At 45.1% G+C, this 25186-nt stretch overlaps 1 protein-coding gene across 2 annotated transcripts; it reads right to left on the bottom strand.

Annotated features, from left to right (window-relative positions):
* Positions 1–15985: 15985 nt before the first annotated feature.
* Dusp6 (dual specificity phosphatase 6) lies at positions 15986–20613 on the bottom strand. Of its 2 annotated transcripts, XM_027394140.2 has the most exons (3): positions 19343–20605; positions 18433–18870; positions 15986–17482 (listed from the first exon to the last, which is right to left on the bottom strand). In XM_027394140.2, exons 1-3 carry the CDS (start codon positions 19740–19742, stop codon positions 17175–17177), a joined length of 1146 nt encoding a protein of 381 aa, XP_027249941.1. In that variant the 5' UTR covers positions 19743–20605; the 3' UTR covers positions 15986–17174. The 2 variants fall into 2 exon arrangements, with proteins under 2 accessions (XP_027249941.1, XP_027249942.1); XM_027394141.2 differs by lacking the exon at positions 18433–18870 and having other exon boundaries at positions 19343–20613.
* Positions 20614–25186: the final 4573 nt, after the last annotated feature.

Raw genomic sequence — 25186 nt, 5'->3', positions numbered from 1 at the left:
TTAGTCCGTTATCAGCATGGTACGACCTGGTAGCATGCAGACAGATATGGTGCTGGAGAAGTAGCCTAGTGTCCTACATCTTGGCTTGCAGGTAACAGGAAGTGGTCTGAGACACTGGACAGTCATTATCTTGAACATATATGAAACCTTAAAACCTGCCTCCACAGTGACACACTTCTTCCAACAAGACCACACCTACTTCAACAAGGTCACACCTCCTAAAAGTGCCACTTCCTTTGGGGGCCACTTTCTTTCAAACCACCACAAAGGCTCAGTTTTCTTCAGATGCAGCCTCTTGATAAGTCACCCAATTTCCTGTGGATGGCCTTATGCCAGTGCACATACTGAGAGTGCGTGGTAGGCTGGGCGGGTTTAGAAACATACATAGTTAAGTGGGAAAAGAAATGGTAGAGGGGGTTTGAGAGGAACTGGAGGAAGTGGAGTATGGAATGGATTTGGTCAAAATGCATATTTGTATACAAAATTCTCAAGCAATAAATAGATGATATAAATTCTAACAACCACCAGAAACACATTGGTGTTTATAAACCACTGTACCCATCTATCACAGAACATACATGTTTTCCAAAACCCTAAGATATGGCCATCAAATTATGGCTAAACCATAAAACAATTCTATTTTAAAGGTTTGAAATTACACAGAGTATATTCATGAACCATTATAAGGGCAAGTTGGAAATCAATAATATATATAAGATCTACTTTCAAAATTCGGAAATATTGCATAGGACCAAGAAAGAAAATTGCTAGGTAAATTAAATAGAATAATAGGGCCAGTAGAGGGCTGGAGAGATGTCCCAGTGGTTAAGAGCACTGGCTGCTCTTCCAGAGGACCTGGGTTCAATTCCCAACACCCATATGGCAGCTCACACCTGTCTGTAATTCCAGGTCCAGGGGATCTGACACCCCCATACCAATGCACATAAAGTAAAGTTAAAGAATAATAGTACCACTAAGTTATTTTCATTTTATGTGAGTTGGTGTTATGCATACATATCTGTAAGGGTATCAGATCTTGGAGTTACAGACAGTTGTGAGCTGTGCTGGGAATTGAACGCAGATCCTTAGGAAGTAAAGCCAGTGCTCTTAACCACTGAGCCACCTCTTCAGCCTCAAGTCTCTTTTTTAGTTAGGGTTTCTATTGCTGCCATAAAACACCATGACCAAACACATCTACTTCCACAACACAGTCCATAACTGAAGGAAGTTAGGGCAGCAACTTTCAACAGGAATCAAAACAAAAGCCTGGAAGGAGCGATGCATTTGGCTTGCTCAGCTTGCTTTCTTCCATACCCCATTGATCAATCATATGCAAGCATTTTTTAGATTAGGATACCTATTTCCCAGATGACCTACCTTGTGTCAAGTTGAAAGATAAGCTAGTCAGCACAGAGTCTATCATACTTTTCAGGACAGCAGCTAACAAGGGCAAAAGGGAAACCTAGAGCTTCAAATGTCGAATGCAGAAAAAGAAAATGTGAAAATTAAGGACCCTAAGGTTCCTACAACTGAAATTTAAAAAAAAAAAAAAACCTAAAATAATAGAAAGAAATGCTTTAAAGAAGAGCAGAAATCAAAGTCATAGTTAGCAGACAGGCTAAATTGAAAATTAACATGATAGAAGGGTTGGGTAAAGACACTTAAGCTCCCCCCACATACACACCATGTCCTGCAATTCTGTGTGCACCCAGGATGTTAGATCCCCAAAGACTTTCTCCAGGTCCCCAGGTGACCCCTCAGTCTATTTCTCAAACATTCATTCATTTGCATGTTTCTCTCAGGCCAAGGCTTACCCAAGACTTACCTCTATCCCCAGAACATGAAAGTTCATCCATCACCTACCTGCTGCCTTACAGTAGGCCATATCCTTTTCTAAAACTTCACTTTACAGTTAATGTACTGGGTGTGCAAAGTACACAACACTGCCTCATTAATGTGACTCGTTGGTGTTCACTATGTCCTTATTTGCCTTTGCATTCTACAAATACCTATTAAGCACCTGCTGTACCCCAGGCACCATTCTAAAGACAGGTTAATTATGGTATTTATAATAGATCTGTCATCATGCTCTATTTTATGGTTGAAAATACTGAGGCTTAGAGAAATTAAGTTTAGCATTAGAGAATACCAGCTGAACAGATTTTCAACCCATCCCAGAGATCAGGGGTTTTGTTTGTTTGTTTGTTATTTTGATTGAGTTTGTTCCCTCTGGGACAAGTTCTCACTATGTAGCCCTGGCTCACCTGGAACTCATTTTGTAGACCAGCCTGGCCTCGAATTCACAGAGCTCTGTCTCAACATCCAGAGTGCTAAGATCACAGTTAAACCAATAGATTATTTCTTTAAATCGAGATAGGCTCCGAAAACTTAAAAGAAAATCCTTTCTCCTTAAGTGTCACTACTTCCAATCTCGCCCCTTCCTCAGGGTTTACTAAACTTTAGCAAATTGCTAACCTAACCCTAGTTTCTCTTGGAAAACCTGACTGAGGGCTCCTGACCCTTGGATGACCTCAGTTCCACCCCCTTCGGTTAGGGCATCTCCAGGTCTCCAATCTCCACATCAGTGCAATTTAGTTTTCCTTTTGCTCCAGGGCACTTTAGAGCCTCTCTCCTTTGCCATCCCACCCACTTGTCTTTCTAGCCTGTTGGTAGAAAGTGCACCTCCCTTTCTACTAGTAAGGCTGTTGGGGTCGAAGGTGATTGATTGATTTACAGTTCTTCTTGTGTTTTGTCCTGTTCACTTTTATGTATTTGTGGGTTTTGTTTTCATTCACTGTGTGATAAAAAGCCAGACTGCTTTCTCTCTTTAACTTAGACATCAGGAGGAAACTTGCAGCTTTGTGTCCTGTTATTAGCTTTGTTTCTAGAATGGTTATTGGTGTCACCACACCAGACAACCCACTTTTCACCTGGCCTGCCCTTAGGCTGAGGAAATACCTTGAAAAATCAGAATCAATACCAAATCATCAGCATCACTAACATCATCAGATGAAAGGTTTCAAAGAAAAAAACTTAAGAAAGAAAAGAAAGAGGAACAAAGAATGTCTGAGGCTGCTGAATCAAGCAACCATCTTCCCCATGTGCCCTTGGAAGAGCCAGAGCAAAGCCCCAGTAGGAATGACCTGCAATTAAAAAAACTCCCAATTCTGCAACCCAGCAGTGAAAACACAAAGATTATTTCAGGTCTGGGAGATGGCTCTGTAGGTAAGGCACTTGCCCTAGAGGACAGATAACAGAAAGGAAGTAAAGCATGACTATGGAAGAAGTCTCTAGATTTAATAAACCAAAAGGTTTGCACTTAACCAATTTTGTGAAGCTTTCAAAATCCTCTAATGTCTCTCCATGGTCTCCAAATTGAACTCATCTCCCATTGGGGGGGGGGGTGTTAGCGCCTATTTCTATGGATGTATGATCTGCTCAGAAGTGATGCAATCTTCTGTCTGTGGGGGTAGTTCCTGGATGCCTTTCCCATGATGGGGAAATAGAACTGGGTTTCATTTCTTCCATGCCTCAGAGAACACACCATGTGGACCTGCACGTTGAGGGCTGTCAAGCAGGAAGTGTTTAGTAAACAGAACTTGTCCTCCATTGATTCTGGGTTTACTTTAAAAAGACACTTATCTCTTGTAAAAGGACTGTTTCCCTTGCCAGTCACCTCTTCAAAAAGGCCTGCAAGAGACACTCCCTGAGGACGTGCAGAAGCCTGGGTCAGCAACCCGGGCGTAGAAACAATCAATTATCTGCATCTGTACATCATCCCTTCCTTCTAGAACAGTGGTTCTCAACCTTCCTCATGCTTCAACCCTTTAATACAGTTCCTCATGTTGAGGTGACCTCCAACCATAACATTATTTTCATTGCTACTTAGTAACTGTAATTTTGCTACTGTTATGAATCATAATGTAAATATCTGATATGCAGGATGTCTGATTGCAACCCACAGGTTGAGAACTGATATTCTAAAGCAACTCAAGACCCTACGAGGGTATTCACAAATGGGCAAGGCCATGGGTAACACACACACACACACACACACACACACACACACACACACACACACACACACACGGAGACTACAATGGCTTGTCTAGTCCATGTTTTAAAACATGACAATAATTTCTTCAGCAGCAACGTATGCTTAAAACAACCAAAATACAGAATTTTAACAGGAAGACCTCCGAAAGCCATATTGTTCAACATTATCATTTTCTAGATAATGAAGCTGAAACTTGCTATAAATTCATGTCAAAGAATTCATATTCACCTAAGTGCTAAGGATGTGGCTCAGCCTAGCATGCAAGAAGCAGCCCTGGGTTTAGGCCTCAGCACTGCATAAAGTAAGCATGGCTGTCTGTGAGCTTAGCATTTGTGATGTGGATGCAGGAGGATCAGAAGTTCAGGGTCATCTTCATCTACTTAGGAAGACCAGCCTGGGCTACATGAGATCTTGTCACAGAGAGAGAGAGAGAGAGAGAGAGAGAGAGAGAGAGAGAGAGAGAGAGAGAGTGGGGAGGGAGATGGAAAAAGATGAATAAAAAAGAAAGGGGAGGAGAAATTGTTTATATTCCTCAGAAATTTGAGACAGGTTAGAATTTCTCCTTAAAGTAGAAAAATTAAGCAGGCTGTTAGGTCAGGCATGTCTGGGTTTAAACCTCAACTCCAGCCCTAACCAGTGAATTAATCTCTCTCAGCCTCCATTGTGCCACTTATAAAATGGAGGCATTATGGAAAGTGATCTGGAATATTCCACCGGGATTGAACAGTTTTTGTTTCTGGGATCCTCTGGTGGACTTGATAATAGAGCTTCCCAGAAGTCTTCAAGTGTCATAAACCCTTTGCCAGGAGTGTTGCCAGCAGGAAAAATAGTTTCTTATCATCAAGAATAGAAGGAAAAAAAATCGCCTAAACAGACATTGTCACAGACTATCAGATCTCTCATCTCTTCTCCAAAGGGCTGATTCATCTTCCCTAGAAGTCATTTGTTTTTCCCAAACTGGCTTTCCTTCTACTCCACCTGTTTTACCTACTAGCGCCCAAACTCTACGCTCTCCCTTGAGGCACATTCATATGTGAACACAACACACATAAGTGAATAAAATCTATCTGCAATCCCAGCATTAATGAGGCAGGGGTAGGGGGATCTCTGTGAGTTCGAGGCTAGCCTGGTCTACATAATTTCCTGATCACAAAGTTTTTGTTTTTGTTTTTGTTGTGTATGGGAGGGTAAGCTTTGGCGAGTTATTTCATTTCAAGTTGCTGTATTTCCGCTTCTTTGTCTGAAAGATGAACATGTAACATTGCTATAAAACCTACCTCAGCGCTAGAGGAATACCTCATGGTTAGGAGCTCATATTGACCAGAATTGACCAGAGTCCTGTTCCTAGAACCCATGTCAGCTGGTTCATAGTCACCTATAACTGAAGGAGATCTGACACCTTACTATCGACTTTTCGGGCACATTTCACCCCCTACATATGCATGCACATAAATTTAAAAAGAAAAAAAAAATAGCCAGGTGTTTGGTGGCACACACCTTTAATCCCAGCACTCAGGAGGCAGAGGCAGGCGGATCTCTGTGAGTTCGAGGCCAGCCTGGTCTCCAGAGTGACTGCCAGGATAGGCTCCAAAGCTACACAGAGAAACCCTGTCTTGAAAATAAAAAAAAAAAAAGAAAAGAAAGAAAGAAAGAATAATCTTTAATAAACAAGCAAACAAACAGTCCTTAGCTGGGTGGTGGCACCACATGCCTTTAACCTAGTACTTGGGAGGCAGGGGCAGGCAGATCTCTCTGAGTTCAAGGCCAGCCTGGTCTACAGAATGAGTTCTAGGACTTCTAGGACTACACAGAGAAACCCTTGAAAACCCAAAAACAAGCCGGGTGTTGGTGGCACATGCCTTTAATCCCAGCACTCGGGAGGCAGAGGCAGGTGGATCTCTGTGAGTTCGAGACCAGCCTGGTCTACAAGAGCTAGTTCCAGGACAGCCTCCAAAGCTACAGAGAAATGCTGTCTCGAGGAAAAAAAAAAAGAAAGAAAGAAAAGAAAAGAGAAAAAAGAAAACCTGCCGACCTGACCCCTACTGAGGTGAGTGTACCCTCTTCTCTTGCCCTACTCCTGCCCAAAGTCCCATTCACCCCGGATCTCTCTGGGCCTGCACCTGCTTGGAGTGGACTGGCCCAGCCAGGGAGGAGGTCCCTGAGTCTGGAAACACCTCACTCTTCCTTCTCCCTCCACTGGCCTGACCCCTACCAGGCCCGACCCCTACCGAGTAAGGAGACTACCAGGAGAGGCAAGACCATCCAGGGCTGCAGACATTGAAGTCTTGGCCCACACACACCACTGGGTGACAAGAGGAGATAGAGAAACCCCCACCTGCATCCACTGGAAGAAGAGATGGGAAGAAGACAGAAAAAGAACACACTCAACACCAGAAAGACCAATATGACACCACCAGAATCTAGGGACTCCACACCAGCAAGATCTGAAAAGCCCAACACAGAGGATGAAGAAGAGATGGACCTCAAAAATTATCTTAGGAAGATGATAGAGACCTTTAAAGAGGAAACAAGAAAATCCCTTAAAGAAATAGAAGAAAAAACAAGCAAAAACTTACATGAAATGGAGGAAAAGACAAACCAAAAAATTCAAGAAATAAACAAATCTCTTAAAGAATCTAAAGACAGGCAAGAAAAAACAACAAACAAGTGAAGGAAGAACTCGAAACAGTTCAAGGCATGAAAACTGAAATAGACACAATAAAGAAAACACAGAATGAGGGGATGCTGGAAACAGAAAGACTGCCTAAACAATCAGGAACCAAGGATGTGAGTATAATCAATAGAATTCAAGAGATGGAAGAGAGAATCTCAGTTGTTGAAGATTTGCTAGAGGATATACAGTCATCGACCAAAGAAAATCTCAAGTCCAACAAATCCCTAACACAAAATATCCAGGAAATACGGGACACCGTGAAAAGGCCAAACCTAGGAATAATAGGTATAGAAGAAGGTGAAGAAATACAGCTCAAAGGTACAGAAAACATATTCAACAAAATCATAGAAGAAAACTTACCCAACCTACAGAAGGATATGCCTATGAAAGTACAAGAAGCTTACAGAACACCAAACAGACTGGACCACAAAAAGAAGTCCCCTCTACACATAATAATCAAAACACCAAACCTACAGAATAAAGAGAAAATATTAAGAGCAGCAAAGGAAAAAGGCCAAGTAACATATAAAGGCAGACCTGTCAAAATCACACCTGACTTCTCAATGGAAACTTTGAAAGCCAGAAGGTCCAGGATAGATATCCTACAAATACTAAGGGAACATGGATGCCAACCCAGACTACTGTACCCAGCAAAACTTGCAATCACTATAGATGGAGAAAACAAGATATTCCATGACAAAACCACACTTAAATAATACATATCCACAAATCCAGCACTACAGAAAGCTCTGGAAGGAAAACTCCAACCCAACGAAGATAACTACACTCACAAAAACAAAATAGGCAAAAGATAATCCAATTTTACCAAACACTAAAAGAAACAGGAAGCCAAAATACACACACAATGACACCACCAACAATAAATCCAAAACAAATAAGAACCAACAATCAATGGACATTAATATCCCTCAATGTCAATGGTCTTAACCTACCCATAAAAAGATACAGGCTAACAGAATGGATACAAAGACAGAATCCATCCTTCTGCTGCATACAAGAAACACACCTCAACTTCAAAGACAGGCATTACCTCAGAGTAAAGGGTTGGGAAAAGATTATCCAATCAAATGGGCCCAAGAAACAAGCTGGTGTAGCAATCCTAATATCTAACAAATTAGACTTCAAACCTGAAGTTTTCTTACTGAAAGGGCTTGGAAGTAAAAGTCTCATTGGAACTGGAAGAAAAGGATGTGTTTGTAGGTGATCACAAAGTTGTAATTTCAAAGGAAGGGCACAAATTTTTAAATCACGCCCAAGTGCTACTGAAGGCTGCAGGTGGACTTTAGGAGGGAAAAGGAAAAGGACACTAACCATGCCTTGCTTGAGGATATACGAAAATTGTGAATGGTGGGAATATGTTTATGTACCAGTCTTGCTTACTGTTTTCCCAAAGTGACTAAAATGTCGACAAAGTGAAACTTCAAATCTACAGAGGCATCCAGAGTTTCTGGACATTGGCTCACCAATCTGATGAGACTAATGCTGAAGTAGGCCTCACAGATCTTGTGTGAGGGCACTGAGAGTCACCCACAGTGGCGTCAGCTGCACAATAATGGCCTGTGTAGAAAAAGACCCACCTCATTCTCCAGAGACCAAGGCCTCCGGGTGGAGACGTGATCCAGGAAAAGGAGGATGGCATCATTGCAGGCCATTCCCTGAAGCGGTCCATCCGATGTATTGTGGCCGTCACAAAGGCAAGAATCATCAGGAAGGATGTAGAAAAAAACAAAATAGAAAGCAGTCTTAGGAGCACTCATACACACGTACACACACATGCACACAGATGCCAACATTCATCTGCTCCAGAATACCACCACCAAACCTCAAAAATGTCAGAATGAAACTGGAGGTTGTCCTGTGAAGGGCACTTAAAATGATTAGGGATTGAGAAGGAAGCAAGGAGACTTCAAAACACACTAGTCTAGAAAGACAAAGTGTGAAACTGGCAGGCCAGAGCCCATGAAGTCACCAAGTGTTCAAGTACAGTTCACAGAAACTGAGACACCAAATCTGGAAAATTAAAATCAAGTACTTGCAGAACAACCCATGTTTTCATGTCCCATTCTAAAGGGCAAGAGATGAATTATGAGGAAGTCCAACTCTTAAGCCATCCATAGCTGTGAGCTATAACCGTGTGAGGCCATAGCTAAGCTATGTGTGTTTAGCTTTTGGAGAGCCATGTTCCAAGTTAGCAAGTTCCCTTTCATATGGTTCTTTTTTTTTTTTTTTTTTTTTTTGGTTTTTCGAGACAGGGTTTCTCTGTGTAGCTTTGGAGCCTATCCTGGCACTCACTCTGTAGACCAAGGCTGGCCTTGAACTCACAGAGATCCGCCTGCCTCTGCCTCCCAAGTGCTGGGATTAAAGACGTGCATCACCAACGCCCGGCTTCATATGGTTCTTTAAACATGTGTTTGATATATGGCATATCTGAGTAATTCCCAAACTTGACATTCTAAAAAAATAAATAAATAAACACTACCCAGGGACCTTTTATAAGAAGGAGGTTCTGGGTTTTGTTGCCAGTTATTTTGACTCTGCAGTTCTGGGGCCTGGCAGCTCTAAGAGAAAATCTTCCACAGATAATTGAGCTTGTGATATGATTAGTTGAACTTTACTCATGTCCCATCCTGAAATATACCACTGAAACCAGAAAATGAGATTCTTTTAGGCCTAGACTAGGTCATGCACCCTTCCTACAGGAGGGATGCACCCTTCCAGGAAAGGAACTTACTGAGTCAATAAGTTCAACAAATTACCCTCAGTCATGATGCTTTCTCTGTCATAATTAACATTTCTTTATTTAATATAAAGCCAAACAAGCAACAATGAAAACCAGTGTTTAAGCTGTTTTGCTAGCATATAGCTATAATTTAATAACTCAGAGGCTGTCTTACTGGGCTGGCAAGATAGCTCAGTGGGTAAAAACACTTGCCTCCAAGCTTGAAGCCCTAAGTTCAACTCCCAGGACCCATATGGTAAGAGAGAACTAATTCCTGCCAGTTGTCCTCTGACTTACACACACACACACATACACATACAATGACATATGAGACACATGTATATTCATACATATAGGCATAGTTTTCTCATCCTAGGAGCCACTTCCAAATTACCGCACAGAGACATATTAATTGTAAATGCTTGGTCAATAGCTCAGGCTTATTACTAACTACCTCTTATATTTTAATTTTACCCATATTCTTTATTTACACTTTGCCATGTGGCAGTACCCTTATTAGCAAGGCAGGTTCATATCCTGCTCGCTGGTTTGGCTGGCAACCTGTCTGACTCTACCCTTCCTCATCCCATCATTCTCAGTTTGGCTTTCCCACCTAACTTCCCCACTTAACTTTTTCCTGCTCAACTGTTGGCCAGTCAGATTATTTATTAAACCAATCATAGTGACATATATTCACACAGTATACAGAAGGATTAGTCCACAGCACATACATGCAACAAAAAAAACCTGAAATACTTCTTTAATTTTGAGAAGCAATCTGACAGATATTGAACAGCATTACTACTCCACTTTAACTCTAGAAAAGAGATGGAAGTAAAATTACAAGAACTATGCCAGTAGCTGTTGAAAATTATGTTGTCAGGGTAGGACAATGATTTAGAGTTCACTCAGTGGGAGTTCACAATTACTCCTCAAAGGCCTGCACTCAAACCCATTTCATATAAGACATACCAGGTTGCTTTTACCAAGAATGACAGCCACACAATCACATTGCACCTGCTCTCTCACAAACCTGGTCCTCCTCCATCAAAAGGTGTGTTCAAATGTCCCCTTCTCAACGTGCATTCAAAAGTGATTCCTGAGACTAGGTGATAACAGGTAACACAGCTTCCCCCTTGTGCTCTCACTGGGACTTTATCCATGGAACCTAGTCACCCTGCTGTGAGGAAATCTAGGTCATGTGGAAAAGAACCAAAGTTGTAGGTTTCAGCTGCCAGATAACTGAGTGACATGTCTTAGAACTGGGTTCTCGGGGACTGAAGGTGAACTTCAGAGAATTTCAGTGAACTTCCACAGAACCAACCTGCCAGTAGCAAAGACCAGCCTTCCTTCCTGAGCCCCACCCAAGTGAAGGCCTATAGACAAAATAAATTGTCCCTGGGGTGTTTTGTCATGAACCAATAATAGAAACATAAGGGTCATTCTTGCTATAATTATGGGGAGTGGGGTGAAGGGGTGTCTGTTTTCAAAGATCCCCTTCCCCCTTCCTTTAGTGTACCTAATAGGAATTAAACTGAAATTAGTAAAAAGTAATCAGTGTGGGGCTGGTCAAATAGCTCTGTCGGTGAGGCTCTTGCCTGAGTTTGATACCCAGAACTCACAAACCAGGTATGGTAGCATGGTTATCCAAATGTTGGATACACACACACACACACATGCTCACACACACACACACACACACACACACACACACACACACACACACACACACACGAGAGAGAGAGAGAGAGAGAGAGAGAGAGAGAGAGAGAGAGAGAGAGAGAGAGAGAGAGAGAGGAGAAGGAAGAGTGTAGAGGGGGGCATTGGTGGCACATGCATTTAATCCCAGCACTCGGGAGGCAGAGGCAAGTGGATCTCTGTGAGTTCGAGGCCAGCCTGGTCTCCAGAGCGAGTGCCAGGATAGGCTCCAAAACAATAAAAGGAAACCCTGTATCGAAAAACAAAACAAACAAACAAAACCTAAACAAACAAACAACAGAAAAGGGTGGAGGGGACCTGAGGACTACATCCAAGGTTGTTTTCTGTCCTCTGAGAATAACTGCATGTACATACAAATACATATATACACACACAAAGTAATCAATATGGACTCGGCATGTAGCTAAGTAGTAGAGTAGCTTGCCTAATATGCCAAAGATCCTGAGTTTAACCCTCAATACTACTAAAATATTTTTTAAATGTATTTATTTTTGCTGGGCAGTACACACTTTAATCCCAGCCCTCAGGAAGCAAAGGCAGATGGAGCTCTAAGTTTGAGACCATCCTGGTCTATACAGTAGTTACAGGACAGTCAAGACTACATAGAGAAACCCAGTCTCAGAAGAAGAAAAAAAAAGTATTTTTTAATTTTTAAAAATTACAAAAAAAAAAAGATTTTTCTCCAAAAGCCAGAAAGGGACAATCGTAACAGAAAAAGGAATGGTAGAGTTTGTTGTTGCTGTTGTTAATTTCTTTGGTATCAACTGGGCGGTGGTGGTGCACACCTTTAATCCCAGCACTCGGGAGGCAGAGGCAGGCTGATATCTGTGAGTTCGAGACCAGCCTGGTCTACAGGAGCTAGTTCCAGGACAGCCTCCAAAGCTCCAGAGAAACCCTGTCTCGAAAAACAAAAAAACAAACAAACAATTTTCCTTGGTATCTTTTGTGATGTCATTTTCCCTGTGTCTTTGAGATTTCATCTTATGAAAACACAGTGATTCCAAGCTTTTCTGTCACACACCTTCTCTACTTTGTCCAGTAAGTTGCTGGGTCAAGTTTGGTCAAACTGCATACATGTAGGCTATTCATCCTGTTCTTTGTGAACATTAAAATACAGGCTACAAAATGTTGTTTGCATGACTGAAACAAAGCAGGACATACAAGGAATCCACTTGTCTTTAGATAAAGGGCCCTATGATGTGAGGCACCCAGAGAAAGACACAGTGGTCCCTGGAAGCAGGGCCTTGCCTTTGGCCTTTGAGGACGCCAGTCAAAGTCTTTGGTTGCCCTTTACTTTCACCTTGTTTCATCAAACCAACTCACATCAAGGGCTGAATAAATATTTGTGAATTGTTTGAACTTTGTTCTGTGCCCTTCAATTCTCTTTGGACTTAAAAGACATTTTAAAGATTCAACCTCCCCAAACTGGGCCCACTCAGAGCCAATTGCCAAGTGAGCGCTGAGGATCCAAGGAGTGAATAAGGGTGTCTGAAAGTCTTTCAGGCTATCTGGGGAACTGCATGTGACCAACTGCATATAAATTTACTACTAAAGTAATCCTTGGGAAGCAGTTTAAGGTCTGTGGACTGGTTTTCTAAGGGCTTTTCAAGGATTTTGTCCTACATCCAGCCACCATGGGACCTGTTCTTTCATGTCCTTCTACTCTACCCACCCCATCTCCTTACTTGTTAATTCTCTGGCTGGTTGCCTCTTGGTCTACAGAACTCCTCTCCCCCGCTCTTTCTCTTGCTCTTTCCCCACCCTGACTCCCTCTCACAAATTTCTTCCAGAGCACTCAGATCGAGGAGGTGAGCGGCTCTCAGAAGTCTCCCTCCCCTGATAGAGTGTGAACAAGGGTCAGGGCCAGGTCCCACAGTGCTAGCCTAGAGATCCTCAGGAACATCAGTTTTGTAATTTATGTGCTAATCGGCCGAGGGTTGGGCAACTTCTCTCTCTGGAGAGGAAGGAAAGAAGCCTCCAGATAAACTGACACATCTCTGGCGGCACACAGCAGCTTGGCCTTTCATGATTTGGCTGTGGCATCCAGGCCCTGTAACCTTTGATTCCTCCACTTCCTCAGCTGTAAAATGGAGGCGCCACTTCCTAGCCAGCATCACAGGATGTTGTAAAGAGCGGCAAATCCTGATGATGAGCAGTTTGCAGTAGACAGGGCCTCAAGGGTCAGTTCTAAAAGGTAACAATAGTCAGTGAACAGAACACGGAGGTGGGAGAGAGATTCCCCAATAGAGCAGGAGATGCCTGTACAACTGGGTTTAAATGTCTGAGCTCTCACTGTCTCGGCTTCCTCTTTGGAAGATAACAATAATAAAACCTAGCTCGAAGAGCCCTTCTGAGGACTAAATGTGGTATTACCCACAATGTACTGTTTACCCATGGTAAACAGTTTCACATACCCTTCTCCTTTTATCCTTTAGCAAGTCTCACCAACCCATGATCAGAAGGCTGGAACTGCCAAAAGATGCTGGAATGATAGATAAGCATTCACATTCACTCATCTCACAGATGAGAAAGAAAAACAAAAAACAAAAAAAAACTCAGTGGGGCTGAAAGCCTTGCTCATTGTTACTGATGTCATCAGTGACAGAACAAGAGTTACATACAACTGTTGCCTCCCAATTTTAAGGTCCACGAAATGTCCATCTTCATTCCTCTGAAGACTGTTGGTATTTTTATCCTCAGACAACCCTCCCCAATTCCAGTTTTAACCCTGAAACCTGTTCATACCATTAACTGCTGCATGCCCTGAGCTTTCTGCAGCACCCACAAAACCTGCAGACAGCCTCCTCTCCTCCAGGAGCCCCCTCCTCCCAACACAAGGCAAGGAAGGTAGTTCTTTCTCCCAGACTGGAGGATGGCACTAATGGGGACAGCAAGCAAAGGAGCCTGTAGAACTGCTGGCAAAGGTTGCCCTAGTAACGGTGAGGGCTCCATTCAGGAAAACAGCCCAACTCTGAGAAGGAAAATGATAGCCTTCGCTTGGCTACTTGCAAGCACAAAGAAGCCGACAGGGTAGCAGGGAGCAAAAGAGGCACAGGCAGGGCGAGGTGAGGGCCCATGCTGTCAGTTACAACCTCCCACCTTTCAGAGGAGCATCAGAAGAAAAGCATATAGCACTGAATCTTCGGGCCTATGTGAACCGTAAAAATCACCCTTTTAACATGAACCCTTTTGTGGGAATAGAGGAAGCAGGCACCCCTCTGTCCACCAGCCTTACGAAACAATATGCCAGGAGGGGAGAAACGCCAAACACTGCAACTTTATGGGAGCCCTCAACTCTGCTTGCTCTGTCTCCTTGCTCAGCCTAATGACAAAGACCATTTGCTCCCAATTTATTGGAAACTTCTTTTGGTCACAGCTTGAGCCGCTTCAAGGCTGCAGGCCCACTCTCAGACATTTGCTGAATGGGCCAGGCTCAATTAATGCTCCCTCCACAGGTTCAACTCACACTGTGACCCTGCATGGCTTCCTGCTATTCATATGTGTTACTTCCCCTTTGTGGTAATGGCTTGTGGCACTTGGCCAGAAAACATTATTAATTTCAGAAGTGGCCTGAAAAACAACAAACCCACAGTGAAACGAGAGGAAGTGCTGGGCAGGCCAGCTGTCGGCTGGAGCCCAGCAGTAGGAACTCAGTGTCTGCAAGTTCTGGGAGGAATAGGGATGATGATCCACGAAGGGGAAATGCACTAAAATTACCCACAGTGCCCTCCCCCGCCACCGCCCCCCCAGCACCTCCCCTCATGGAAAAAGAAAGAAAAAAAAAGAAATCAGAGAAAAGAAGGAATGAAAGCATTCGACTACTTGAGCTGCAGCTGGACAGGAAACTCTGCTTGTAAATCCCTACTTTGAACAGTCAATTTAGGGAATGCCAGGAACGGAAACTCTTGAGAACTGGATTTTCGGGAGCCAAGTTGAACTGCCATCCATTTCTGCTTTCTGGGTTCCTGCTGACTTGGGACAACCAAAGAGGAGCCTGACTTGGTTATTTTTCTGCAGCTTGGTTTTCTTGTATTTAGTCGCTTAAAAAGAATCTCTCCCAGACAGGTTGACAATTGCTTATAGAATGAAAGCCACTTGCCAGTGACGTAGTCTGCCAAGTAGCCTGACTGAAGTCTCCAGTGCTGCCTGTGTCAAAAGCTCCTTTTCCCTTTTCAAAATGGAGTTCAGATGTGAGATCCCAAAATACATGTCCTAGCACTTTTGATTCTAATACGCATGCCTTTTACCTGTGGTTTACGTACTTACAAGATCAGAAAAGGGCCTCCCAAAAGAAAAAAAAAAGACATGATATGCAGCCCTTTGCTCAGAAGGAAACCCATAAAGGAGGTTCAGTGGAGGCCTCTGGCCTACATTCTAATGCAGCTAAACACAATAGCAGTCGGGAATTGGGAGAGCAAGATTTCCTCCCGAGTGAGCATCCAAACACTTCAAACCCCTTGCAAGTCCACAAACCATTAGAATGTCATGCACTTGAAATAGGGAAGGAGGCCCATTCTAGCTTGTGCTCAGACAACTTTTCAGAACCAGACAGCCTGGAAAAAAATGATTATCCCTATGTCCTTCCTAGCATGCCAAAGGAGTATGGAGGGGAGGATCTTGCAGGACAGAATACGTGGCTGCCATTATCCTGGCACAGCCTTCTTTCGGCAATTTATAGATAGCCAAACCTTACAAAAACCCTGCCTTGGCTATCACTACAAGCTTCATCAGTCCCCACTACTTCAATGTGTTCGTTACTTCGCATACTGAGGAGATATTTAAAATAAAAACACACTCAATAGCCAAAATAGTTATTTATTAATAATTTAAGGTTTTACATTCTTATAATAAATTCCAGCTCAAAACTTTACACCACGAACATCATGAAGCAACTTAACTATCCCTTCTCCACAGCCCAACGCATCCCACCTATCAAATGGGTACCCATGCTCACACACACACAGACACACACTTCCAGTTTTGTATAATTTTTCTTAAAGGAAAGAAACCAACCATAAGTATTGCATTTGAGGTGACGCTCCCTGAAGAATTTTGTACAGAGGTAATATACTGTGTAGCACAGCTGAAGTTTAAAAAAAAAAAGTGAACCCACAATTTTGGTGTCTTTCCAAGATCCAACCCACCCCCCCTTGAGACAATGTAAGCCAAATATTTACAAAGGTAAGGCAGAGTCAAAGTACATTAAGGAAAAAAAAAATCACAAGATATATGAAAGAGACCGAAGACTGCACCATAACAAAGTCTTAGTGATAATATCCATGAAAAGGTCATCAGAATTGGTACAATAAGGTCAAGCATGCTGCAAACATACCCTTTGGATTAGAGAAGAGCACAACTTTCCTTTTCTCCTTTTGTTTTAAAAGAAGTGGCACACTGCTCCTTCTCTCCCTTTGGACTTCTTTTATACCCAAAGATAAAAACAAACACAAGCCAAACAAACACTGTAAAGTGATTTATGATCAAATATTTACAATAATCAAATAAGAGTATCAGTTTTGTTTTTGTTTTCCAAACCGATACCACAAATACAGAGCTAAAATCTCTTTGGCTCCACTATACGCAAAGTTGAGTCTGTCTTCACTGAAGACAATACGTAGTTCCAGATGCAACAGGAAACAGTCATACAATGCCCTAAAGAACACATGCCCATACCCTACTTCTTGATCCTACCCTCTTTTTATCTGGATGGATGTCCAGTCCCTGCTTGGGTAGGCTGGGGGGTATGGGAGCAAACACATTGCCTGGATCTAGACAGCATGTCCAGTCCTTCCAAAAAGAATGAATGGAGCAAATCTCTCCCTCTGTAATAACCAATTTTGCACTTGGCAACCTTGTCTAATACAGACAGCTGGTGACATTTTGACACCTGGGGCCACACACAAAGAAAGCAGCCTGCTCGTTTGCTGCCCAAGAGAAACTGCTGAAGGAACGGGACACTTCCAGCTAGGAAAGTTGGGTGCCTTTCACGTAGATTGCAGGGAGTCCACCTGGTAGACATTCTGGTTGGAGGGAGTGGTGAAATACAGCTGCTGTGCTGGAACACGGTTGTCACAGGGGCTGCTGAGTCCCAGTGTCCTTTCAAAGTCAAGCAACTGGCCCATGAAGTTGAAGTTAGGCGAAATGTTGGACTTCTTCATCTTGACAATGTCATAAGCATCGTTCATGGACAGGTTGAGCTTCTGCATGAGGTAAGCAACAGTCACGGTGACAGAGCGGCTGATGCCTGCCAAGCAATGCACCAAGACACCACAGTTTTTGCCTCGGGCTTCATCTGTGAACACAAAAAGGCAAGATCTCACTAGACTGAAAAGAACACCCTCTGCCAATGCTCAGTCTAAAATACGAATTAAGAAGGGACATGAAAAACAACGGTGTGTGGCAGTTAAGCCCTGAAGGCAGCAGAAAATGTATAACTGAGATAAACATGTTCACTAAACACAATGACATAGTTCAGATATTTCCTGTAAAGAGAGCTTTTGTATTAAGTTTCTACCAACAAAAATCTCCTTAATGTGTACATTCTTTGCCCCAGCATGTGAATACCAGAAACCCTGCAATATGGTCCTGAATGCCTCTCATACAGACAAGCAGACTGCAAGGGTCTATTAAATTATTCTCCAACTGTTGTGCAGCTAACAATGGAGGTATTCAGGCATTTTAAAAGAGAGGGAAGTCACAGGGGACAGCCATTAGGAGGAACAGGATGTCTACATGGCCTGAAAATGAGTTCCTTTGTAATAGGAAATGCACTACAATGCCTGGAGATTCGCTTCTCTTAGGCTCCTAGCCCACAGTTCTTCCTGCTAGATATCAGGTTACCCAGAGTCTCACTGTTACCAGCAAGCACACTGCAGTATCATTCAACCGGGTAACATTCAGTATTCACACTGCTTTCCAACAACTAACTTGGGTGTCCTAAAATAACTCCTGGGTCTTTTTCAAAATTATAATAAAGTGAAGTGCTTCTCTTTACTCACACCCTCGTCTAGAAACATATAAAAACACTGATTGGGAACAGCCTCCTTTTAAAAGTACGAATTAATGTTTCATCAAACAGACCCATGATCTGCTATGTCAAAGGGCCCTGTTTCCCTTTAGCAAAAAGGTAAACCACAATTTAAAACCCTCTAGGAACAATAGAGACCTGCAGTCCAGCAAAATAGCTTGCAGGAAAAGAGATTATCATCTTCAACTCTATGAATGACTGTAAATTAGTCTCACCTATGAAAGAGATGGCCTCAGGGAAAAACTGGGACAGGTTTTGGCTCCAGTGATCCGAAATAGGGATTTGCTTGTATTTGAACTCCCCTGCATTCTCAAAGAGGTTGGGCAAATTGGGGGTGACATTCAAGATGTACTTGATGCCAAACTCCTCCAACACGTCCAAATTGGTAGAGTCCTTGGCACAGCCCAGGTAAAGGAAGGGCAAAATCTCCACCGGGAAGGAAGGCTGGCTGTTGGACAGCGGGCTGCCATCCGAGTCCGTTGCACTGTTGGGGTCTCGGTCAAGGTCAGACTCAATGTCTGAGGAAGAGTCGGAGCTGATCCTCAGGCCCCCGAGACCCAGCACTGGCAAGGGCGGGGAGCTACTGCTGCACGAGCCGTCTAGATTGGTCTCGCAGTGCAGGGAGAACTCGGCCTGGAACTTACTGAAGCCACCTGCCAGAACAAGAAAAGCAATCTTGTAACCAGAGATGCAGTAGTAATTTTCAGCCTGTGAGAACCGCAGCTGGGTGCAGGAAACACTACAGGCCCAATGAACCTCCTGCAGTCCTAAGAGACTTCAGTATGCACCTTTAGAAACACAACCGGCTGCTCTCCCCCCCCCCCGAACTCTTTAATTCATCTGAATCCGGAAATGCACAAAATGATAACTTTTCTTAATATTTCGACCCCCAGCCACCTTTCCAGTTTTCCAGATATTTGAAATCGAACCAAAGAAATCGTGGGGAACGTAGAGGTGCCTGGTTATACAGAACCCTTGGCGGAGGGGGGTGGAGTACCAGAAAGGAGGCTACCACGGGGGCCCAGCTTCCCTAAGCCGAACGCACGCCGTGGTCCCTACCTCGCCGGCGGCTTCCCCAGCATGCAACCTTACCCGAGAGTTCTGCACCCTGGGTGCACAACGTACCTTCCAGGTAGAACGCCCGGCAGCCCTCGTCTTTGAGTTTCTTGAGCAGCAGCCCGAGGACCGACTCGCCACCTGTGTTCTCATTCCAGTCGCTGCTGTTCTCGTCGTAGAGCACCACGGTGTCGGTGCCGCAGCGTCTGGTAAAGCGGTCCCGGTCCTCGCAGCGCGTGAAGAGCGCGCGCACCGGCAGGTTGCCTTTCTGCAGACGCCGCAGCATGATGCCCGGGATGGCCACGTTGATGGCCGTTTCGATGTGCGACGACTCGTACAGCTCCTGCGGTCGGCAGTCCATCAGCAGCAGCCGTTCGTTGCCCAGCTCCAGCTGCTCGTTGAGCCACGCCACCGTCTTGCTGATCGCCATTTCCGACGCGAAGGGCACGGGTCTGAGCGTATCTATCATGGGGGTCGAGCTGCAGGAGAAGGCGGGGTGCCTAGCAGACGCCCCTCAAGGCAGGCATAGGCCAAGCACGCTGCGCGAAGCTGCCGCTCTCGGAGCGGGGTTCGATTCTGCCTCGCCTTTCCCAAGCCGAGGCTAGCGGTTAGGGAAAGCGACCCAGGAGCCAAGCCGGTGGTCCCTCTGCACCGGGCTGCAGGGATCACTCTTAGAATCTCTCTGAAAAGATACCCAGTTTTGTTCCTCCTCAGTGAATGAAATCCAATTAATTCGGACTCCGTGCCACTGAGAGAGGAAAAAGAAAACAAAACAAAAAGTCTAGCGGCTCCTAACCCTTGCTTTCCTGTGAGGCTGCAGTTCAGATCCAACCCGGTTGGATTCAAGACTCCGTTTGCCCACAGTCCCCAGGACTCGGCGAGAGCACACCCCCTGCGCGAGGCAGCTCCTCAATGGATACAAACAGCCAGCGTCTCAATGGATACATTCTCTCGGCCAGCCAATGAGAGCGCTGCGGAAGGGGCTGTTGCCGTGGGGACGGGCCGGCTGGAACAGGTTGTGTTGATGAATTGTTAATGAGTTTGTCATTCACAAAAACGGAAAGGAATTTCCGCTCCGGATAAGCCCCAGTGCAAACAAGCTGCAACTGCGGGCTCGGCGGGAGGAAGGAGAAAGAAGAGGAGGCGGTGGTGGAGGAGGAGCAGGGCAGATAAACCAGGGCACTTCAGTTGTCTCGTGTTTCCTTCGGTTGAGAGTTCGCACTTTGCGTCGAAGTCTTTGCGCACCAGTGGTGCAATTAACAACTACAAAAGCCCTTTTTCGCGACGCTTGCGCTCTCTCAAACTAGCTTTAATAAAACTTGGTGGCTCCCCCCCCTTTGTTTTTATTCCCTTAAAACTCTAGACCCGCCAGAGCCCCTCTCCCCGTCCTCCTTGAGATCATGTGTGGCATTTGTTTGGCTCTTTTAAAAGTCTAGTTGTTTGTTCTCATGTTCTTTTAGCCGAGGCTGTGTTGGGGCTGGTGAACTGCCTGGGCTTTAGTGACCCGACGAAGTGTTAAATGCTAATCCAAAGTCTTTCGAAACAAACTAGGGTTTTGTTGAAACATTTTAAAGCAAGTAAGCAAACAAGCATTTGGTTGTCCAGAAAACCAGAAGCTCCCCAACCACGAGTTTTCTCAACTTTTTTTTTTGGGGGGGGAGGGGGTAGCCCTACACTTTTCTTTTGCTCTGGTGGCGTGGGGGTATTCTAAGCCATTGTTCCGAAGATCTTGCTCCCCACCACCGGTCACCCACCGAGCCTGGGGAGTCGTGCTCCTTTGGGGCCGGGAGCCGAAGTTTGCCTTCTAAGAGGAACCGGTCTGGCAAGCCAGCCTAAGTGTCTGGCTTCACCAAGGATCCCCGCAAGCGGGGAGACGAGGCGCAGTCCTCCCGCAAGACCTGCAGGCTGCGGGAACGCAAGTGAAAGCGGCGACTGGCAGCTGTGGACACCGAGGCCGGTGCCCTACCCCTCCTTGGTTAAGCGGTGCTGGAGCCCCGCACAGAGCACTCTAGAAGCTCCAAACGCGCTTGCGCGCTGCGCTTCTGGCCACAGCCCCGGCGCTCTGGGGAGGGGGTCACCGGGACCACCCCGTGATCGCCTATAGGGCCAGCGCAGAACTGTCGCCTTGGGAGAAAACTAGTACAGATTTAGAGCTTTACCCAGAGGAGGCCGCGTCTGGACCCCTGGGTTCCCAAGTTAGGGTGGGGAGTTTCAAGGACAACCTCCGCTGCCCGTACCACCCGCAGGCAACTTAGGACGGAGGCGGCGCGGCTCCGGAGCCGGATGGAGGCGTGGCCGGCGGGGGCCGCGACGGCGACGAGGGCGCATTCCCGGCGCGCACAGCTCTATTGTTATATAAAAGTGCCGAGGCCGCCCCTCCCGGACGGAAAACCACCTGTGTGCGGCGGCGGCGGGCCCTGCGGAAGGCGCGGGTCCCGATCCGGTCTGCCCTCCCGGCCCCACGGAAAGGAATCGCTCATTGTCCGGCCGCAGTCGGGAGGCGGAAGCGCGGGCTGCGGCCCTTCCCGAATCCGGGGCGCGGAGGGCGCCTAAGGTCACCGGGTCTCCCCAGCCGGGCGCCGCGCATCCCGGTCCTACCTGCTGTCACCCGCAATGCAATTTGCATTGTGAATCACCCTCCTCCTCCTCCTCCTCCGGGGTTTGGGAAATGTGGGCTAAACGGGGCGACTTCAAGGTCCAAGTTGTCAATTTTGGAGCACTCCCGCAGGCAGGCGCCCCAGGAGGAGCCTTCTGATGAAAATGGGGGTTGCCTCTATCCTCTCTCCGCGCCTTTTTTGGGCTGTGCTGGGAACAAAACGCCCATAATTCACTGGATGGCTTCCAATTCCTGCTGGGGTAGGCCTGCTCTGCAGCTGACGCCCCCGGATCCTTACCCATCTGTTAGAGGCTTTCCCACCCCGAGACGTTTCAGTCGGTGGGGACCAAAGGCTAGGAGCAGGAGAGTGGAGTGCTCTGCGGCGAAAACGTGAAGGGAGAGTCTCACGCTTCGAACAGAAGAGGGAAGGACGTTGAGTTTCTTTTGACCAATCTTAAAGTGAAGCCCCCTGATATTAGGAAGAGTGATCGTTAAAGCCTTGGCACGCGTACCTGCTTCTGAGTTCGAATTATCTCCCACTTCCCCCAAGAAATTAGACCGTTCCAATCTTTTGGGACTCAGTTACATTCTTTCTCCTCATCATCCTAGCATTTTGCAGGGCCGCTGTAATGTTAAATGGACACAATGAAAAGCGTGTGATGGTGTTAGCTGTGTTTGTATGTTCTGAGCTAACATACAAAATGGCTTGAGCCCTTTAGGAGGTTTTTATTGGGGGGGGGATCAGTTATTTTTTGACCCAAACAGTCCCTTTGAAGCCTGCATGGTAGCCTGCCGGGTTTCTTTCACTTGCAGCCAACCCCTCCGAGAACTGCCCAAACCAGTTAATTCACTCCAGTTTAATAAAACAGGAGATGTCCTCGCCCAGGCTCAAATGACACCTTAGCCATGTTAGGTGGGTGGATCCTGTGTCTAACTACTTGCTGCTACGTTTTAAAAATTTGCTTCATTACCCCAAACCAAGACAGAAGAAATAGTGTGTATGGAACAGAACTAAAGGGCGGACACAGCCTTGTTTCTGTTAACCTGAGTAATTTTGGACAGTCTTCAGAAAAATTAGCACAAATTGAATAATGAAGATTGAGGAACTGGCCTGAAGCTATATGGTAACAAAGAATGTGCTCAGGACTGGAGGTCAGACCCAAGGTGACCAGGTCCAAAGATCATTAAGTTTCCATTTCCTGCTAAGACAGATTTTAAGTTGCTAAATTGAACCTTTGGGATTTTGACCACACGTTCTGCTGGCACACACTCCACATATGTCAAGGGAGGTTAAGGTATTTCTCTGCCCTTCTACACACCGGTGTTTTTCTTCGCTAGTTAACCATTCCCAAAGTGAACTACATTCTTTCTTCCTTTAGGCCTATGTGTCATAGATTCTAGCCCTCACAGGTGCAGTTACTTATCTGGTAGCATGGACCTGCGTTCAGATCTTATTTCTATTCCTCGCCAATATTGAGGCAGCACAACTCAGTATCTGCTGGCATCACTTCATTTCTTCACTAACGCCAGGTCCCAGCAAAGCAGTGTGAATGAAATACACAAGAATGACTAGGTAAAGTGTTTGCTTTTCTCACAAATATGAGGTTCTCAGTTTAATCCCCAGAACCCATGTTTTTTGTTTTGTTTTGTTTTTTTGTTTGTTTGTTTCTTTGTTTTGTTGTTTGTTTTTTGAGACAGGGTTTCTCTGTGTAGTCCTGGATGGAACTTGCTCTGTAAATCAGTCAGGCCTTAAATTTGGACATCTGCCTGCCTCTGACTCCAAAGTGCTGGGATAAAATGAGTGTTCCACCACCCAGCTAATAAGCTGGGCAGTGGTGGCACACACCTTTACTCCCAGCACTCTGGAGGCAGAGGCAGGCAGATCTCTGTGAGTTCAAAACCAGCCTGGTCTACAAGAGCTAGTGCCAAGACAGCCTCCAAAGCCGTAGAGAAACCCTGTCTCGAACACCCTCCCACCCCAAAAAAATAAATAAATGGAAAATAAACCAACACCTGTAGTACCAGGACAAAGGAGGTAGAGATAGGCAGACCGCTGGAGTACATGGCCACCCAGCCCAGCCTAGTGGTGAGTTCTAGGCCCGTCCCAAAAAGCAATGTGAACTGTAGTCCCAAGGAACAACATCTCAGATTGTCATCTGGCTCACCTGTGTAGGTGTCCTCACACCCACATACACACAAAAATAAATATATTTTTTTTAGATTAGTAATAGCCTACTTTCCTTCAGCTTACATTCCCATGAGACCAGAAATAAAATAATTACATACCATGTTAGAAAGTAGAAGTGCTGCCAGGCAGTGGTGGCGCGCGCCTTTAATCCCAGCACTTGGGAGGCAGATCTCTGTGAGTTTGAGACCAGCCTGGTCTACAAGAGCTAGTTCCAGAACAGCCTCCAAAGCCACAGGGAAACCCCATCTCAAAAAAACAAAAACAAAAAAGCAAAAAAAAAAAAAAAAGAGAGAGAGAGAAAAGAAAGTAGAAGTGCTATGCAGAAAACTAAGCAAGGAAGGGAATGCAGAAATGTGTGATGTTGTGAATCTGCATATTTGCTTAAAGGGCCTTTAGGAATATGTGTATTTACTCAAAGGACAATGGAGATAAGAGACAACTCAAAAATGTAGGACATGAAGAGGGGTTCTCTAAGTACGGCTTTTTTCCCCCCTTGTGTTACCAGAGATTTCTTGGGAAGTACTTCCAGGTCCTTTTTAAATTATTTATTTTGCAAGACTCTTGCTGAGTTATTTGGGCTAGCCTTAAATTCATTCTATAGCCCATGCAGGCCTTGCTTGAACTTGCAAATCTCTTCCTCCCTCTTCAGAGTTTGGAATTACAGACTTACTACCACAGGCCTTGCAAATATGATGTTTCTTTTAAATCACTCCTTTATTCTTAAATAAAGATGACTTGCTGCTCGGTGAGACCCTTTGTCTGCCCACATCCTTTTGACTGCTCAGGCTCCCAGGAAAAGGAAGGGCTCTAGCCAAGAGAAGGACCACAGGCTTCCTTGATAATGATGTCTCTCGTCTCTTTCTAAAATATCATTCATGTGTAGAAGGCTATTCATTTATTTATTATAGTGCTGGGTATTGAAATCAGGGCCTCGAGTGTGCTAAGTAAGTATTCTACCACTGAATCACACCTCCCCCCAAGCACAGGAGACTATTTGAAAAAGCAGAGAAATGCAGAAAGTCATCTTAGACTCACTCTGCTAAGCACAGAGAGGCACTGTGATAGTTAACATGAATTGTTAACAAAACAGAGAGTCCTCTGGAAAAAGAGTCTCAATGAGAGATTGTCT

Source organism: Cricetulus griseus (genome assembly GCF_003668045.3).
Source record: "Cricetulus griseus strain 17A/GY chromosome 1 unlocalized genomic scaffold, alternate assembly CriGri-PICRH-1.0 chr1_0, whole genome shotgun sequence".
Classification (NCBI taxonomy): domain Eukaryota; kingdom Metazoa; phylum Chordata; class Mammalia; order Rodentia; family Cricetidae; genus Cricetulus; species Cricetulus griseus.
Note: the sequence above shows the minus strand (reverse complement) of the source record. Positions and strands in the feature narration are given on the sequence as shown.

Coding starts and splice junctions, on each gene's coding strand:
- Dusp6 (XM_027394140.2), bottom strand. CDS start 19,742: ATGATAGATACGCTCAGACCCGTGCCCTTCGCGTCGGAAATGGCGATC. Junction 18,871..19,342: donor CCGGGCGTTCTACCTGGAAG/GTACGTTGTGCA, acceptor TTGTTCTGGCAG/GTGGCTTCAGTAAGTTCCAG. Junction 17,483..18,432: donor TGAGGCCATCTCTTTCATAG/GTGAGACTAATT, acceptor TTGTGTTCACAG/ATGAAGCCCGAGGCAAAAAC.